The sequence below is a fragment of the Protopterus annectens genome, chromosome 16.part0, assembly GCF_019279795.1.
Source record: "Protopterus annectens isolate FY-2018-M chromosome 16.part0, PAN1.0, whole genome shotgun sequence".
Lineage (NCBI taxonomy): Eukaryota > Metazoa > Chordata > Ceratodontiformes > Protopteridae > Protopterus > Protopterus annectens.
Window position 1 is genome coordinate 595,742,660 of NC_056750.1, and position 17,806 is coordinate 595,760,465.

At 44.0% G+C, this 17,806-nt stretch overlaps 1 protein-coding gene across 1 annotated transcript in view; it reads right to left on the bottom strand.

Annotated features, from left to right (window-relative positions):
- Positions 1-1,606: 1,606 nt before the first annotated feature.
- Positions 1,607-17,806, bottom strand: part of LOC122790625 (amiloride-sensitive sodium channel subunit gamma-like) — a 1,193,300-nt gene continuing 1,177,100 nt past the window's right edge. Inside the window, exon 11 of the mRNA XM_044058151.1 lies at positions 1,607-2,992. Within this exon, the coding sequence (XP_043914086.1) occupies positions 2,780-2,992 (213 nt within the window). The 3' untranslated portion in view covers positions 1,607-2,779. The remainder of the gene's footprint in view (positions 2,993-17,806) is intronic.

Consider the following 17,806-nt stretch of genomic DNA (forward strand, 5'->3'; position numbering starts at 1 on the left):
ATCCAGGGTACTTCTGAACTTTCAAAAGAAATCTCCAAAGATCATTGTGGATACTCCCTTCTGACTTGGGTCACAATGTTTCTTCATTCGTTTGGAACTGGCTAGGGGCAGTTATTACAATCTTCCTCAAAGAGTGGATCTACTCACACAAGAACAGGGATGTTTGATACATCCAGACCCCAAACAACTACATCTGTCTGCTGTGGATGACAGTGTCTTAATACCTTTTAGGCACCTGTTTACTGAGGATGTGCAGCAGGTACTAATGGAGGCAAGAAAGCCTGCTACTAGAAAATAATATATAATAAAATGGAAAGGATTTTCTAGTTGGTTCCAACAAAATAACAAAATTCAGGACTAGTGCCTCTGGTTTTGCAATATTTGTGTGAGTTACTAGCCTACTCTTCTGTCAGGTTTCATTTGTCAGCCACTTCTGCATGTCTGCCTGTGGATCCCCCTCTTTCAGTACATTCTCATGTCAAAATGTTTTTGAAAGGGGTGCTACATGAGATCTCCAAGAAAACTGATGGCTCCTTGATGTCTTCATTTTGTGCTAGAGAAGCTAACACTTGCCTCATTTGAACCAGTTCATCTGTCTTACTTGAGGTTCTTAACATGAAAACGGTTTTGTTGATGGCTTTTACTTATGGAAGAAGAGTATCCGAGTTATTAACTCTTCGGGTGGTTCATCCTTATCTCATTCTCCACAGAGACAGGGTTTCTTTGAGAACTAATCCTTCTTTTATGCTAAAGTGATATTAAAGTTCACTTTAAGCCAAACTATCCATCTCCCTTTGTTCTTTCCTAAATCTAAAAACGAGGGAGAAAAGATACTTTGTACCTTGGATGTTCCCAGACATCTTGGGTACTATCATGACACAACAAAATCTTTCAGAAACTCTAATCAGTTGTTCATTTTTTGTGAAGGTAGGAAGGAACAACCTATATAAAGCAAACTGTATCCAAATGTCTGTCTCTGGCTACTGCCTTTTTCTGTTCCCACCACAACAAAACTGTTCCTGGCAGGGTTAAGGTCCACTCTAAAAGGTCCATGGCTTAATTTATGGCTTTTTGGAAAGGACTGGACCCAAAGTATTCTAGAAGCAGTAATTTGGTCCTCTCTATATACCCTTACAAAGCACTACAAACTAGATTTGTTTCCCAGGTCTAGGTCGGGCTTTGTTAGAACCATTTTCCAGGTTCTCCAGGACCCTCCAGATGTTCTAAGCCTTGATAATTTACTCGTATAGCTTTGGCATCTGCAGCAATAATCATTACGATGAACATAGTACAGTTCTGTAAATAAAATTACAGTAAAAGTCAATATTTGAATGATCACTGCAGCAGTATTTTTTTGTGCTAGGGTATGGGCATGTGCAGTGTCCTGTCATGGCTAAGCCTCCCTTTCTCAGTTGACATGAAAGCTCTGAAGGGCTTGATGCCCAGACCTGCCTTTTAGTCAGCTTAGCTCAAGCTGAGCTGTCTAATAGTTTGAGCACATGGAAGGTGCCTGAAGCTTTGAAAGCTGGCCAGCTGTTATATCCTATCCATGATATAGCCTGTATAGCTTAGGCTGCTGCAGGAATGTTCATTCAAATATCTACTGTTATTGTAAGTTTGCTTACACAACTGTACTTTCTCCTATCTTTGGCAGTTCTGGAATGGAAAAGACACATTTTTGAAACACTGCTTGAATTTTTTTTTTGGAACAAGGAATAGCTCCCATGTGACTTCATATTTGAATTTTAAATACCCATAATTAAACAGGATTACTGTGATTTGGCGCAGTGGTGTAGTGATTAGTGTTGTCTCCTCACAACAAGAGGTTCTCTGGTTCTGTTCTTGGCTGGGATGCATTCTGTGTGGTGTTTGCATGTCCTTCTTGTGTTCGCGTGGGTTTCCTTTGGGTGCTTCATTTTCCTCCTACATTCCAAAGACATGCAGCAGATAGATTGGACACTGAAATTGGCTCTAGTTGTGAGTATGTGTGTGGGTGTGTGATATGGATGAAATACCAAGACGGGGCTAGTCACCCGGCATCGTAAATCTTGGCTTTAGATGATTGTCACTGTTGAAGTGACACCCTGATCCCATATGCAAAAATGGGAAAAGGGGTTGAGGATGGATGGACAATGATTACAAAATAATTAACTCATATATAGACTATGTATTGTGATCCAAGCCACCTGTGCAATCATAGCTAATTCAATGACAAAAATAGTGTCATTTTGAATATTTATTTACTAATTCATTGTCAGTAGAATCCATGTCTATTAATAGTTTCACCACAGTGACAAAACAATTAATTATAACTCCCTCCATCCAGTTTTAGGTTAATATCTGAGGATTCTTGATTTGTGAAATAATTTCATGGAAAAGAGTGATTTAGAAACTGCCAAAGAGAAATTCGTTGAATGCTGAAAAAGTTTAATAGCCCCCACCCACACACATGTACATAGCCCAACTTCAGAATTGAGGAACATTTTTGAGTTGGATAGGACAGAAGATACTGCTTTATTTTGCTACCGTGACTGTGACTTGTAGACTGCAAGTATTAAAATCTGCTGATTTAAGTGGTGAATGCCCATATCCCAGTATGAAAAACTGCAATCTCTTCTTATCAGCAAATATAAGGAAAACTGTGGACTTCCATTACTCATTTGTTCTGTTAAGTACAGTATTAATGTTTATGTGAGAAAGATGTAACTGTGCAAACAGGAAAGAAGGAAAACAATGTAAGACCTGTTTTACTTTTACTCTCCAGCTGCAAAGAAAAGCATTATATTTTAGTACTTTTAGGGGCCATGTAGATAGAGCCTCCTTTCTCCATATAAGGACTTTTGTACTCTGGCTTTGTTGGTGCCCTCAAACATCTGTGGATAAAGTAGAGCAAGATGTCAACAAAGAGCTCAAAGAATTCGGCAATGGTGCACACAGAAAATCCAACCCAGAGGCCAATCAAGCCACCCATGTTCGAAATCAAATCAATCTCCTGCAAAGAAAAGCACAAACAAGAGGTTAAGTGGCTGGTAAGCTGATGACTGCACTATATTTGTAAATATTTCTTAAACATGGTCAATGAGTCTTACAGAGAAGTACAAATAGTAAACATTAAAGGGCATTATTAGCTAAGGTAAAAAAGCCGCTGTTTGAATTTCAAAATGGGGTACTAAAACAGACTAAAAAAAATGCAATAAATTAAGAATTTCAAATTGTCACAAGTGTGATTTTTATGTGGACATATGTAATGAATTTGGTTGCTGACATTTCTGGTTATACCAATATTCCTGGAACTTCCTCTACATATTCATTGGTAGGTTAATAGCATTAGAATAAAGCATACAACTGTTGCACTAGCAGAGGAAAAGGGGATGCAAAGCACAGAGGAATTATGTCTGCCATGCACTAGACTTGTGGAAAGTAAGAGATGCAATGTGATGCACATTACAGCTTATACAATGCATATCAACGGGAAATATTTTTTCCACAGACACTGGTTAGACACGTGTCTTTGTGTGTGTGGACTGGAGACAGAAAGATGAATATGCATGTGATTTTTAAAACCGAAATAGTAAAGGGGATGCATTCACCTGATGTCCTTCTATCCAATGTTGCAGTATTCTTTACATATGGGTTGTATTCCATCCAACGACCCGATGTCTGGCCTGTATACAAAAGCTTAGAGCCACTGCCTGTACATGGGATATCGCACACAGGCACAGACAATGTCAGCTGTAAAAGGGACATCCACACATACCATTTTCAGAACGTTTTCGCCGCCATTTGGAAAGGTTGACTAGTATGTTCGGTCTGCCGTCGGATCCCTTTGGTTCATCTTGCAGCTTCAGATAAGTACCCCATATGGGATTTAATATATTGCTACTGCTTTTGTTTTCTTAATGTCATCCAGGAAGGGCAAGTGTAGGTGTGGAAGGCAAATTCCACATAAAGGTAGTCACGAGCTATGCTTTAGGGCCTACTCACGACCACCGATCCTGCTCTAGTTGTCAGGCCTTCATTCCCAAAAGATTGCACAGTGGTGTGTCAGCTTTAAATTTATACTCAGAAAACCAAAAACTCAAGGGATGCTATGAAGGGTTCCACGAGTACTTCTGAGCCATCTGTAAGAGGAGGGTTAGCAAGGCCAGGCCCAAATCCTCTTTAGCTGTGCCTGCTCCCTCCGACGTACCCCTTGAGGTTGATGTAAACTCAGCAGTACGATCGGAGGTAGGGTCCGCTCCTTCGGTGGGTACTGGGATGGAAACCGTCAAGAGTGCAGATCCTAGCACGTCTGAGGCTATACCTACGTCCAGTTTAGACGACTTGGGGGAACCATGGCTAGTGATTGCAGAAGACTTATGAACTGTTCCAGGTTCCTTGTCCAAAGAACTACTGGAGGTTAGGCCTACATCTGCCATCTCTCCTCAACAGGATAAGTGTGAAAAAGAAGCAAAAGACTAAGCATGTTCCTACTCCTTCTACCCCAGTGTCAGATTAGGATGATTTTTCACAGGGCCTGTGGCTTTGAGGCCTGTAGCTTCACCTTCACCCATACTAGGCCAGGCCTTTTCCTCTTCTCCAGTGCAGCCATCTGTGTCCCAAGGCCTTATTTCAGGACCGCCTACAGAACTTCAAATTCATGACACAGATTCTGAGGAGTCTTCATCTGATGAAGACTCTCTATCATACTCCACTCAAATTCCCTCTCCTCTGGAATATGCTTCCCTAGAGGAGGAGTCTAATGGGGGGATTCTCCCATGGAAGAGCTTTCCTTTGGGGAAACTATTAATAAAATGAGGGAGTTTTTTTAAGTGGGATTCCTCTCAAATCTCAGAAGAACAGAAGAGATATTATGAGCTTCTACAGGTGGAGGCCCCTGCACCTTCAGCAGTCCCTGCAGTACTGCCAGCCTTTTTAGATGTTTTCAAGAATGCATCTAAGACCCCTGACTCCCAAGCCCCTGCCCCAAAGAGACCTGATTATTTTTATAAGGTCCCCGAGGATTGCAAATTTCTTTTTAAATGTCCCTCAGCTGACCCTGCAGTGGTTTCCATTACCACAGATAAGTCCTCAAGGTTTTCTCCTTCTACCAAGTTGATCCCTTCTGATAAAGAAAGTAACATTTTGGAACGGTTGGGCAAGAAAGTATATACCTCTTCCACTTTGGCTATCAGGGCAATTGATTCCAGACACATATATCTAGGTATGCTGTGGCTTTGCTAACTCAGGCCACCCAGGCTATTTCCTCATTGCCAGATTCAGAGGTTAAATCTTTGGTTCTTTCTTTCTTATCCTCCTCTCAGATAGCTAGACACTCTATCAAGTGTAGTTACAATGCAGTGGAGGCCTATGCCAGAGCAGCAGCTTCTGCTTCTGTTCTAAGAAAACATTTTGGGTTACGTCTCCAGGCACTTCCTGATGACATCAAGGCAAAATTGCTTGATACTCCTCTTGATAATTCCTCGTTGTTTGGAAAAGCAGCTGCCGAGTTGCTTAAATCACTGCAGGAAAAAGATAAGGAACTCCAGGATTTGAAACACTGCTGGTTTCACCAGTTCCAAAATTTCATAGAAATTTCCCTGCCAAGATTTCCTTTGTAAGGAAACCTGCTTGTTCCTCCACTTATGTTCCTTCTGGAACTAGACCCCACAAGCCTTCCAGGAGGTACCCACACACCAAGGCTGTTACTCGTGCAGATGCTGTTGTGGCCACTCCACAGCAGCCCTTTCAGCCCAGACAAAGTCCTCTGTGATGCCTTGTACCCTCTTCTGAGTCATACCCCTCTGTCCCATCACCTCTCCCTTTCCCTGCCAGCTTGGATGAAGATAACTCAGGACTCCTGGGTGATTTCACTTATCCAAAATGTATACTTTATGACTTGGAAGACCCTCCCTCCTTTTCAGGAAATACTTCAGCAGCTCTCCAGTCAACTACCTCTGTTTACCTTGATTCTGGATCAACTTTCCAACCAAGGCACCATTCAGTCTGACCCTCCAGACCAGCAGGGAAGGGGGTTTTATTCCAGGATATTTCTAGTTCCAAGGAAAGATGGCCCTTGGAGGCCTATCTTAGATCCCTCCCTATTAAACACCTTCCTGGTGGTGCCTTCCTTCAGAATACTGTCCCTCCATACTCTTCTGCCCCTGGTCCTCCCTCAAGCTTTCTTAGCTTTTCTGGATCTGAAGGATGCATACCTGCATATCCCTATACACCCCCTCTTCAGAAGATTTTTGCGTTTCTCCGTTGGTTCTTTGCACTTTTAATTTACTGGCTTGCCCTTTGGTCTTTCTACTCCTCCAAGGGTATTCAAAAGTGCCTAGCCTCAGCCATTGCATATTTAAGGCTGAAAGGATTTAAAGTTTACCCATATTTAGACAATCTGCTGTTTCTGACCAGCAGCCCAGACCTCTTAACTCAGCATCTGAACCTAGCCATCCCTTTTTCTGCAGGCACTGGGTTTCACAATAAATCTCAAAAAGTTGTGTCTCACACCAAGTCAGGATCTTATATTCCTCAGGTGCAGGTTTCGCACAAATTTGATGATGGTTTTTCTCCCTGTAGAAAAAGCAACTTGTCTCAGGGCATTCATGGGAGGCTGTTCTGCCTCTTCATTCCATCACAGCCAGGGAGTTTCTGAAACTGCTGGGGTTCATGACTTGCACTAATCCCATGCTGCCCTTTGTAAAATACATATGAGAAAGTTCCAGTGCTTTCTAATTACAGTTTGGTCCCAACATGATCATCCCTTAGATGTCATGATTCCCCTTCTTCCCTGACTAAAAGCAGAGTTAGGTTGGTGGATTCAGCAACTCAATCAGAAACCTAGCCTACCTCTTCAGGTTCCTCAAACAGCTTAGCAACTCTTTACAGATGCCTCAGACTTGGGGTGGGGAGCAACCTTTGCTTCCAGGAAAGTTCAAGGCCTTTGGTCCCCTTCTCAAAGGAAGGAACATATCAACATCAGGGAAATTAGTTTTACTTTTAGCGTAACAGACCTTTCAACCACTGTTCTTACCAGGACCCCTAAAGATCCTCACAGACATTACCACTGTCCTTTGGTACATAAACAGCAAGGGGGGGGGCACAAAATCTTATCCCCTCTGTCACGTGGCCATCAAAGCTTGGGAATTGTCTGCCTTATACAAAGTAATTCTGCATGCTGTGTACCTTCCCTCATCTCAGAACCTGGTAGCTGACACATTAAGCAGGTCCATGACTCAATGTCATGAGTGGATGCTCCACAGAGATGTGTTCCTGGACCTAGTTAGACCCCAGGTTAGAAGTTAAGCTTTTTCTGAAAGGCGTCCTACACCTAATACCACCTAAGAAATAATTTCTTCCTCCCTGAGATCAAAATTATGTGCTGGAAAAACTTACCCAGGCCTCTTTTGAACCAGCAGTTTCTGGTTCCCTAAAGTTTTGCACATAGAAAATAGTGCTTCTTGTAGCCTTAACCTCTGCCAGAAGGGTTTCTGAAATTCAGGCATTAATAGCCTCACCTCTGGTCTTCCATAAGGAGAGGTTATCCTTGAGAACTAACTCTACCTTCATGCCAAAAGTGGTGAATGAGTTGTCACGTAGTCCATCCATCCAATTGCCTACCTTCTTCCCTTTACCTCAGTCCTCTAATGAGAGGATTTTACACACCTTAGATGTTCAAAGACAACTCAGATTTTACCTTGACAAGACAAAGTCTATTAGGAAGTCTGACAGACTTTTTGTGTCATTTCAGCCCAGGGCTCTGGGCTTGCCTGTGTCCAAACAAACTATATCCACATGGATTTCTAAGCCTATTGTGTTTGCTATGAATTCCATGGAAAGTCCTTATCAGCATCTGTCAGGACACATTCCACTAGGTCAGTTGCATCCTCAGGGCCCTTCTTCAAGGGTTTAGATGCCCATTCCATCTTGAAAGTAGCCACCTGGTCATCTGTTCACACTTTAATGAAACATTACAAATTGGACACTGTTTTTGGATTCAGAGCAGAATTTGCTAGGGCAATTCTGAATGGATTCTTGGAAAATGCTTCCTCTTAGTTTCCCCTTCCCTATCCTCCTCCCTTGGTTCCCTTTTCTGCTCACTCTCCCATATGTGAAAAATACTGCAACATTGAACAGAAGGACATAGAATAGTTGCGTAAAGGCTTAACATAACCATAGATGTCCCTCTCTTCTATGTTCCAGTATTTTGTCCCTTCCCCCTACAGCTTGCTCTTTCCTAGGATGATCCACATAGGCTCCTCTTGGATTTTCTTCATGGGGCTTTCTTATTCTGAAGATGGTATGTGAGGACGTCCTTTTTATGGCAGATGTTGTCTGTCTCTGCGTGCAGCATCCCATGTACAGGCAGTAGCTCTAAGCTTTTGAATACAGTCAGATCATTGGGCGGAATACAACCCATATGTAAAGAATACTGCAACATAGAAGAGAAGAACATCTATGGTTAGGTTTAAGATTTTACACCACTATTCTTTTCCCTGTAGAGGGCCTTGGTTACATGATGTCAGTGTGTGGTATGGTGCATATATAAATGTTTGAGCAAGCATGCTTCTTCATGGTTTGAGGTCATGATAAACTGCATGGGGTAGCCTTTAGCTAAAATATTGACTGCAGGTGTGTAACACGCCAACAAATGTGATCTGCACGGGGCTTTCCTTAGGTCATGGCTCAAGTATTGTTCAGTAAATGTGTGAAAAAATATACCAGGATACAAAATGTGTTTCTCTGAATACATTAACACAGAAACAAAATCTTTTCTAGGCAGTGCCTTTTAGGCTATCTGACCTGCCTTGTTTTCTTCTATATAATTATTTCAAATTTTGTTAAGTGACTAGTGGTGGTAATATCCCTGCATACTTACTAACCCAACCTGCAATACTTAATGGGTTTCACATATTCAAGCTCCTAGCAGTTTTATCTTTCTGCTACCCAGTTTAACATTCTGCTTCAGTCACACACCGCCCTTTCTATAAATATAATTTCACATTTGTATGCTAGGTATTTCATCTTATTCTTCAGATTCCTGTTGTCTTCCTCTCTCTGAAATAAAAATATTTTGTTTGCAATTTGTTTTGTCTTGCGTGGTACTGCACAGTATTAGTCCTAGCCTATTTTCTTAAACTTCATACTTTTTACATTTTTTATTTATTCATTTGTCAATCATGTAAGTGAATTGTTCTGTCACTGACATTTTTCAGCTGAGAACCACATGGGCAAGTGAAAATGTTGCTAGTTTAGAATAACATGCCAGCTGGCATGCTCTTATTTTTTGGAAGAAACTAAGACTTGAACAGACACAGGTAGAGCATGCAAACTGCATACAGAAAGTAAGCAGAGTTCAGGACTGAACTACAGACTCTGTAGCTGGTTCTGTAACCTATCTTTGTAGACTTCACATATATCTTTTTAAGTATACTACATACCCTTTTAATCAAATCCTTGCTAGACCTTTTAAGCAGGTGCTCACTTAAGAAGGAAATCCTTTTTTTCTTCCAAAATGATTTCTGGTGGGTTATTTGGTTCTGGTTCTTCTTCTTGTGTGTTACCTGTGCAATAGTTTTCATTGGCATGATTCTTTGTATTGTGATTGTCTTTGTAGTGTACTTTCATAGTATTGTGATTTTCTTGTGTTATGTTTATCTGTATTGTGATTATGTAATTGGTTTGCAGTGCATTTCCCTATCCTTAGGACACGTTAAGCATTAATTACCATTTACTGTAATTGCGATAGGACACGTTAAGCATTTATTACCATTTACTATAATTGCTATTTCTGATTATAACAAATATAGGCCACCTGTATATTTCAAATGTGCACCCAAACTGACTTTTCATGCAACTACTTTATTATTTAGTAATTATAGCTCTGTCAGTTTACGAATATATAACCTTCCTGCTGGTAGATACAACAAATCCAAAAGGAAAATGTTTTAGAAAAAATAACACAGTATACCTAGTACAGCCTACAAAACTGAATTTTGCAATATTACCCAAATAGTAGCAGGCTCATAATATTGTACTTAACACACAGATAGACAGTGTCACACACACACACACACACACACACACACACACACACACACACACACACACACACACACACACACAAATATAAATAAATGAATAAAAATTAATAAAAACTCACCTCCTTAGCCTTCTGCTATATCAGTGCATTCCAGTCTTCTCCAAGGCACACAATAATTTATAATAGGAAATGCTATAGATTCAAAGAAATGATGGGGAATAATTTTATTTTTTATCTATTTATTATTAGATCTGATATCCTTTTCATTGTTCCTCATGAATGGGTTACAGATCCAGTTCTTGGATCCAACTCTGTCGCATTTACAAGATCTGTGATTTGAATCTTAAGCTCCTCCCTCTACCTACAATGCTCTATTCCATCCCCAACTCCCCAGATCTAGTTTGCCGCTATCGGAACAAGATTGCTACTGAATCTCAAGCATTAGAGTGTAATTTTTTGGTCTTTTTTTTTCAAAGTTACATTTCTTAACATGTATATATTAGGGTTAGATGTTAAGTTGTCTATCTCGCCTTCATTCTTGCTGGATGGGTTCGGAGCCGACCTCGGCTCCGACTCGGCCACTCTAAAAGCTCGAGAGTTGGTTCCACTAGCTCGAGGCTCCCCTTATATCCCACAATGCTAGGCGAGAGTTACCCCAGATCTCGTTTGCCGCTACAGCTTCGAGGTTGGTTGTTTCTACCGGTTCCTGGTGAGTACTATTTTTCTTGTGAAAATTAGTCTTTAAAACCCCTTTAAGTTAATATTTTTACTTAGTTAGTGTAGGTTAGAAAACTTTTATTCCCTACCCAAAATAATTTCCGTTTCTTTCCCCAAGAACCTTTGGTTCTTCCCTTGGGCCTACAGGCCTTCCCTTCCCTAGTGGAGTGTGTGTGTTTATTGTAGTTTATTGTAGTTTTAAATTACTAGTATTACTACTAAATTTATTGTGTTAACCTGACAGGGTATAACTTGTGTGTTTGTGTGCGTGTTTGTGTACACCTGTCAGACAAAATGTCTAAAGAAGCAAGGTCTCGATTCAAGAAGTGTGATGCGTGCTGTCAGAAAATGTCTCTGACAGACGCTCACACTTCTTGTGTCTATTGTCTGGGGCCTTTGCACCTGCAGGACTCCTGTGCTGTGTGCCATGGCTTCAGCCCCAGGGTCCTGCAGGAAAGAAAAAATAAATTAATTCTTAGAGGCTTACTGAAGCCAGAGGATTCCCTGTCTGTTTCAACAGGGAAGCCCTCTAAGGCATCTAGGTCTTCGGCTCCAGCATCTGAGCCGAGACCTCAGGTTTCTCAACCTTTGCCTTTATCGGCTCCGGCTGGCGCCGATAAGTCTCAGTCCACAGTTTCTGTGGCTCCCTCGGCTCCGGTCGGAGCCGAGGTTATTGAAGTTCCCGTGTCGGCTCCGACCAGACCTTCGGAGCCGACAACTAGGAAGAGGTCCAGGTCACCATCCCTTGGCTCCGTTCATTCGGCTCCAGGATCTCCCCTGCTGTCTGAACGGAGCCAAAGGTCTCACTCCTCTAGGTCATCGAGGCTGTCGGATCATGACCTTCAGAGGGTAGTGAGTCGACTACTTAAGTCCGAGGCACTAGCCCAGATGCTTCAGAGCCCGACTCATCAGTCGATGCCTGCCCCGGTCCATCAACATTTTCCTCCTTCGACTCTCTTGAGTTCGAGCCGGGTCGCCGGAACCGAGACTGTGATTACGCCAGAGCCGATACAATTGTCTTCGGCTCCGTCGGCTCCGTTTTCTTCTTTGGAAGAATCTCGGCGCCGGACTTCCTCGTCGGCTCCGAGGGTGAGTGGCATCGGACCCTTGTCCGACCCCTCTCCCTCTCGGGGCTTGGCGCTGGTGAGTTCGGCTCCGACATCGCCTCGAGCCATCACTGTCGGTGCTGAGGGGGTTCTTAGCTCCTCGGGCGGGGACCTCTGGCTCTGCCTGACAGGGGTGCATTCGAGGTCATGCGGAGTGTGTTAGAGCCTGGCTCTACTCCACAGTCGGCTCCGTCCGCCCCTCCCTCTATGCTGCCTCAGGGTAAGTCGACTCACTCCCTCATCCCGGACCGCAGAGAGCCAGCTCCTCAGGAGCCCCTGTGGGATTTCATCCTCTTCCGAGGCCTCTCCTGATTTGGCAGAAGAGCCCCCTCGGAAGAGGAAGTGTAAGAGGAAACACATTGACTCACCTGAGTCCATCACGTCAGACACAGATTTGGATGATTCTGAGGGTTCCCCCCGTTCCCCTTCTGAAGATGTCTCATTTGCAGACATTCTGGAGATCCTGAAACAGAGGGGAAATTGGCCAGCCCTCAACCCTTCGGAGGATGAATCTGTGTATCTTGAGGCGTTTGGCTCTCGTCCTTTCACCTCCTGGGTGTCCCCTCCCTTCGACCCCCTCATGCAGGTGGTTGCTAAGAAGGCATGGACGGCTCCTGATTCAGTGGACCCCACTCCCAGGAGACCCTCTAAGTTCATCACAGCTCCAGCAGACAAGCAATTTTTAACAAAAGGAGTTTCTGTGGATGCTATGGTGGTAGCTGCTGCCACAAAGAAGGAACTGGCTGATCCTTCAGTACCTGTCCATCCACCTAACAAGGAATCTAGGTCCATGGATAGGTACGGGAAGCGGATGTTCTCCTCAGCGACATTTACCATGCGTTCGCTGAACTACCTATGCCATTTCACTCGTCTTCAAAGGGACTTGATCAAGGAAGCGAGTGAAATGTTAAAGGATCCTACAGCTGCGGGTTTCCAAGACAAGATGAACACGCAGCTGGCTACCCTTAATTCCATATCCAACTCCTCCATGCGCCTCCTTTCTTGCGCGGCTGATGGAGCGAGCAGAGCCGCAGGGACAGGTGTGGCCTTACGTAGGCACGCCTGGATGCGGCTATGCAATTTTGCGGACCCTTTCAAGACATCTTTCACGAACTCCCCTTTTGATGGATCATCTCTCTTTGGTCCTCAAGTGAAAGAAACCCTGACTAGGTGCGAGACTGATGGCAAGACCCTTTCTGCCGTCGGAGTCCGTTTTCGACTCCTTCCAGGCCTTACCCCAAAGGCCAGAAGGGTGGAAAGATGTGGTTCCGTAAACAATCTCAAGGGACTTAGCCTGGCGACAGAGTCGTTTTCCTACCAAAGGCAGAGGTGGGAATAACAATGGTAGACGCCGCCCTAGGGGCAGGGGGTCCATAAAACCAGGGCAATCGGGAAGCCTTCCTGACAAGCCCTTTCAGCATCCCTGAGGTGTTGCCCGACTGCCCATCTTCGAGGCAGTCGGGGAAGATTGTCACTGTACCCAGAAGCCTGGCTATCCCTGACTCAAGACAAATGGGTACAGTCCATCATTTCGAAGGCTATTCTATCCCCTTTCTTCGCTTTCCAAATCAGTCAAAAATCCCTTCCAGATGTTCCACCCGCTCAAAGGGATCTAGCAGCTTTGGAAATTTCAAAACTGCTTGCAAAAGAGCAATTCAGCCAGTGCCAGCAGACCAACAAGGATCCGGAATCTACTCAAGGTTCTTTTTAGTTCCAAAGAAAACAGGGGACTGGAGACCGATATTGGATCTCAGTGTCTTGAACAAATCAGTCAAGAAAACAAGATTTCGGATGGTCACGCTGCAATCCATCCTTCCCCTTTTGGGCAAAGGAAACTGGATGTGCTCTATAGACCTTCGGGATGCGTACTATCACATAAAAATGAACAGACGCTCCAGAAGATTCCTCCGCTTCAGGCTGGGAACCAGTCATTTTCAGTTCAGGGCCCTGCCCTTTGGTCTCACCACTGCCCCCCGGGTGTTTACCAAATGCATGGCAGTGGTAGCTTCTCACCTGAGACGACAAGGATTCCAGGTGATGTTCTTCATTCCACATTGCTGCAGTCCTAACTATTGGGTAGTCCGCTGTCCAGTCGGCCCGAATACCAAAGTATATGGCTGACGTCGGTCAGGGCGCATTAGACTGACGCCAGTCCGTCAGGGTACTAATGCGCATGACCGACGTCATATCCTCAGTCTTTTTTGCCGCATGGTCCGATGCAGAAGCAGTTTTGCGAGTGCAGGTTGGCGTTCTGAAATTTTCTGAAGTCGGAGTTTCAGACCGAATCAAAGTTGGCTAAGTACCCGTTGGGAACATTTTGGTTTTTTCTTGCCTCAGTATTTAACCGGATGTCAGAAAAAGTGAATAACTGTATTTCTTGTGGGAAACAGATACCTCATAGGGATTACCATACCTTGTGTATACCTTGTTTAGGGCCTGAGCACGACGTTGTTGGATGCCGCTCTTGTGCTAGATTTAACAAGTGCACTATTAAGAGAAGGTTAGACTGTGCCAGGTTAGTGTTTGGGAAGCGTTGTAATTATAAAATGCTGTCGGATGCTCCGACGCCCGCTTCGTCCAAAAAGCGCAAGGATAAAACAGCGAAGCCTAGGGTTGATGAACCGGCAGTCCCGGACGTCGGTTCTTTAGAAGGCTCAGTGGAGCCAGAGGTTTTGCCAGGAGTTTCTTTGGAGTCTCAGGCAGAGACTTTACTGTTACAGGATGTGCCTTCTCAGGAGGTAGGCCAGGCTGAGGGGGCTTCTCAGGTAACTGTTCTTCCCTCTCTTCCCAAGGTAGTTAGAGCCTCTCCTTCTGTTTCCAAAACTTCTTTGGGAGGTAGGCCAAGTTTAGCTTCAGTGGGGGCTTCTCCTAGCATTTCAGGTTCTGTGCCTAAGAAACATATGCTTAAAATGGCAGAAGATTTGATTACTATGATTAGAGGTTCTATGCCCCCTCCTGATAAGAGGCCTAGGGTGGAACCTGAGTTTGAGAGTTTTGAACAGTGTTCAGAGGCTTCTGAGTCTTCTGCGGAAGACTTGCAGGAGTATCCTCCTTATTCTGATTCTGATGTGGATGATTCCACTCCTACAGCTTCTCCTCCTGAGGATTTCTCATTTTCAGAGACTCTGCATTCCATGAGGGAGCACTTTAAATGGGAAGGCCAGGATTACTCTGATTCCAGGAAAAGGCTTAGGGAATTCTTGTTTTTACCCCAGCATAGGCCCTTAGCTATACCTCCTGTGTTAAATGTGGTGGAAGATGTTTTTGCAGAGGCTTCCCTGAACCCTGATTCTTTGCCTCCTGCTCCTGTTAAACCTGATAGGTACTATAGGGTGCCTGAAGCTCATAAGTATCTTTTTAAGAGTCCTAGGGCAGACCCGGAAACTGTTTCTCAGGGACCTAAAGGTGTTAAGGCCTCTGTTGTTAAAAACCCGGTTCCCACTGATAAGGAGGCAAGGGCTTTGGATAGATGGGGAAAGAAAGTGTATACTTCTTCCACTTTAGCCATGAGGGCGTTGAATTGTCAGTTTCACATGCTAAAATATCAAAATTATCTCCTTTCACAATTGAAATCTAAGGTGGATGCTTTGGCGGAAGGTATTGAGTGTAAAGAGTTGCTGGATTTAGTTCATGTGTCTGAACAAGTGGGTAAGCATTCTTTGCAATGTGGTTTTGATGCTGTACAGGCCTCCTCGAGGGTGGCTGCCACTAGTTCTGTTCTTCGCAGGCATGCCTGGTTGAGGGATCAGAATTTAGCTGAGCATGTTAAGACAAGGATTTTGGATGCTCCTTTACAGTCTGATGTGTTGTTTGGTTCGCCTGTGGAAGCAGTTTTAAAGAAAATGGAGGACAAAGCTAAGTCTATGCAAACTGTTAAAGATTTTTTGCAGGTGCAGCCACCGAAGTTTAGTAGAAATTGGCCTACTAAGGGATGGACATATCCTGCTTATGATTCCCAGTCTAGGGGTAGGTCTAGACGTGGTAGGGGCAGAGCTCAAGGTTCTTTTAGGCCTAGAACAGGGAGTTCACCTGCTCAGACTTCTGGTGAGGGCAGGGGTCAGTCCTTTCGTAAACAGACCCAATGACCTGCCTTTTCAGCTGCCAGTAGATTCTCGTCTGGCAGCTCCTTTGGGAGGAAGACTGTCTCTTTTCAAAGAAAATTGGGATTTCATTACTCAAGACAAATGGGTGTAGGATATCATTCACCACGGTTACAGGTTTTATTTCCATACATTGCCCCCTTTCAAAGGCATGCCAGACGTTCCTCCTCCACAAAGGAAAGAGGCTCACAAGCAAATTTCTCTGTTACTCCAAATAGGGGCCATTCAGCCAGTCCCTGTATCAGAAAGGGGCCTAGGATTTTATTCTCGCCTGTTCCTAGTACCAAAGAAGGGGAACACGTGGAGACCAATTTTGGATTTATCTATCCTCAACACTTATCTGGACATTCCCAAGTTCAAGATGTTGACGTTACAACAGCTTTTACCTCTGCTGGGCAAAGATCACTGGATGGTAACTTTAGATCTCAAGGAAGCTTACCTTCATGTGCCTATAAGACTGAGTTGCAGGAAGTATCTGCGTTTTCGAGCTGGAAATTCTCATTATCAGTTCTCTGCATTGCCCTTTGGCTTATCTACTGCGCCCAGAGTATTCACAAAGGTTCTGGCTCCAGTGATAGCTTACTTCAGGCTAAAAGGAATTCAAATCTATCCTTACTTGGACGACTGCCTGATTCTGGCTCAAGAAAAGAAAGACCTTCTACAGCATCTGGAATATGTTATAGCAGTGCTAAGATGCCTAGGGTATTCTGTGAACGAAATAAAGTCCAGTCTAGTACCCTCTCAAGACATGTGCTTTCTGGGTGTGAGACTGAATACAGCAGCCCAGATGGCCTTTTAACCCCGGACAAACAAAAGAGTCTATCCCTTTACTTCCATCAACTATCTCATCAGTCCGTGCTGACTGCAAGGACAGTCCTTCAAGCATTAGGGTTCATGGCATCTTGTATTCTGGTGCTTCCCAATGCCAAACTGCATATGAGGAAGCTACAATGGTATCTCAAAAATGTATGGACACAGCACTGCCAGGATTTGGACACTGTCATTCAAATAATACCTTGCCTTCAAAAAAGAATTTTTGTGGTGGGCTCAGGAATGTCACCTAAACAAGGGACTCTCTGTGACCCGGCCAGAGGCGAGTCAGATTTTAACGACAGATGCCTCGGACATTGCCTGGGGAGCTCATCTAAATGGAAAGTGGATTCAAGACAAGTGGCCTGCCAGACTACAGCATCTACATATCAACATGAAGGAGATGTTAGCAGTCCAGTTTGCATTAATGGCTTTCAAGGAGTTACTTCTTCCAGGGCAGGTGTTGATTCTAACAGACAACACAACTGTCATGTGGTACATCAACAAACAAGGGGGAACACATTCTTATCCTCTATGCAGGCAAGCAATGATTTTATGGGAGACTGCGCTCAGCTTACAAATAACTCTTCAGGCAAGGTGTCTGCCGAGTCCACAGAACTCCTTAGCTGATGTGTTAAGCAGGCAAATCATGGATCCCCACAGTGGAAACTGGATCTTCATGTATTTCAGAAATTGACAGTGTCATGGGGAACTCCAGACATAGATCTGTTCGCTTCTCCACTAAACCACCAGCTGCCAAAGTTTTGCACAAAGGGGTTTCATCACACAGCTTGGAAAGTGGATGCTCTTTCTTTCAGTTGGAAAAATCTTCATGTGTATGCCTTTCCACCTCTGCCTCTTCTTCCAAAGGTGCTCTTAAAGGTCAGACAAGACAAGCCAAGGATGATTTTAATAGCTCCAGATTGGCCTCGGCAACACTGGTACCCACTACTAAGGAGTCTGGTAAGGAAGCCTCCATGGCCCTTACCTTTGATTCCACATCTGTTATCTCAGAAGGACGGTCATCTGATCAATGTCAAGCTTCACTC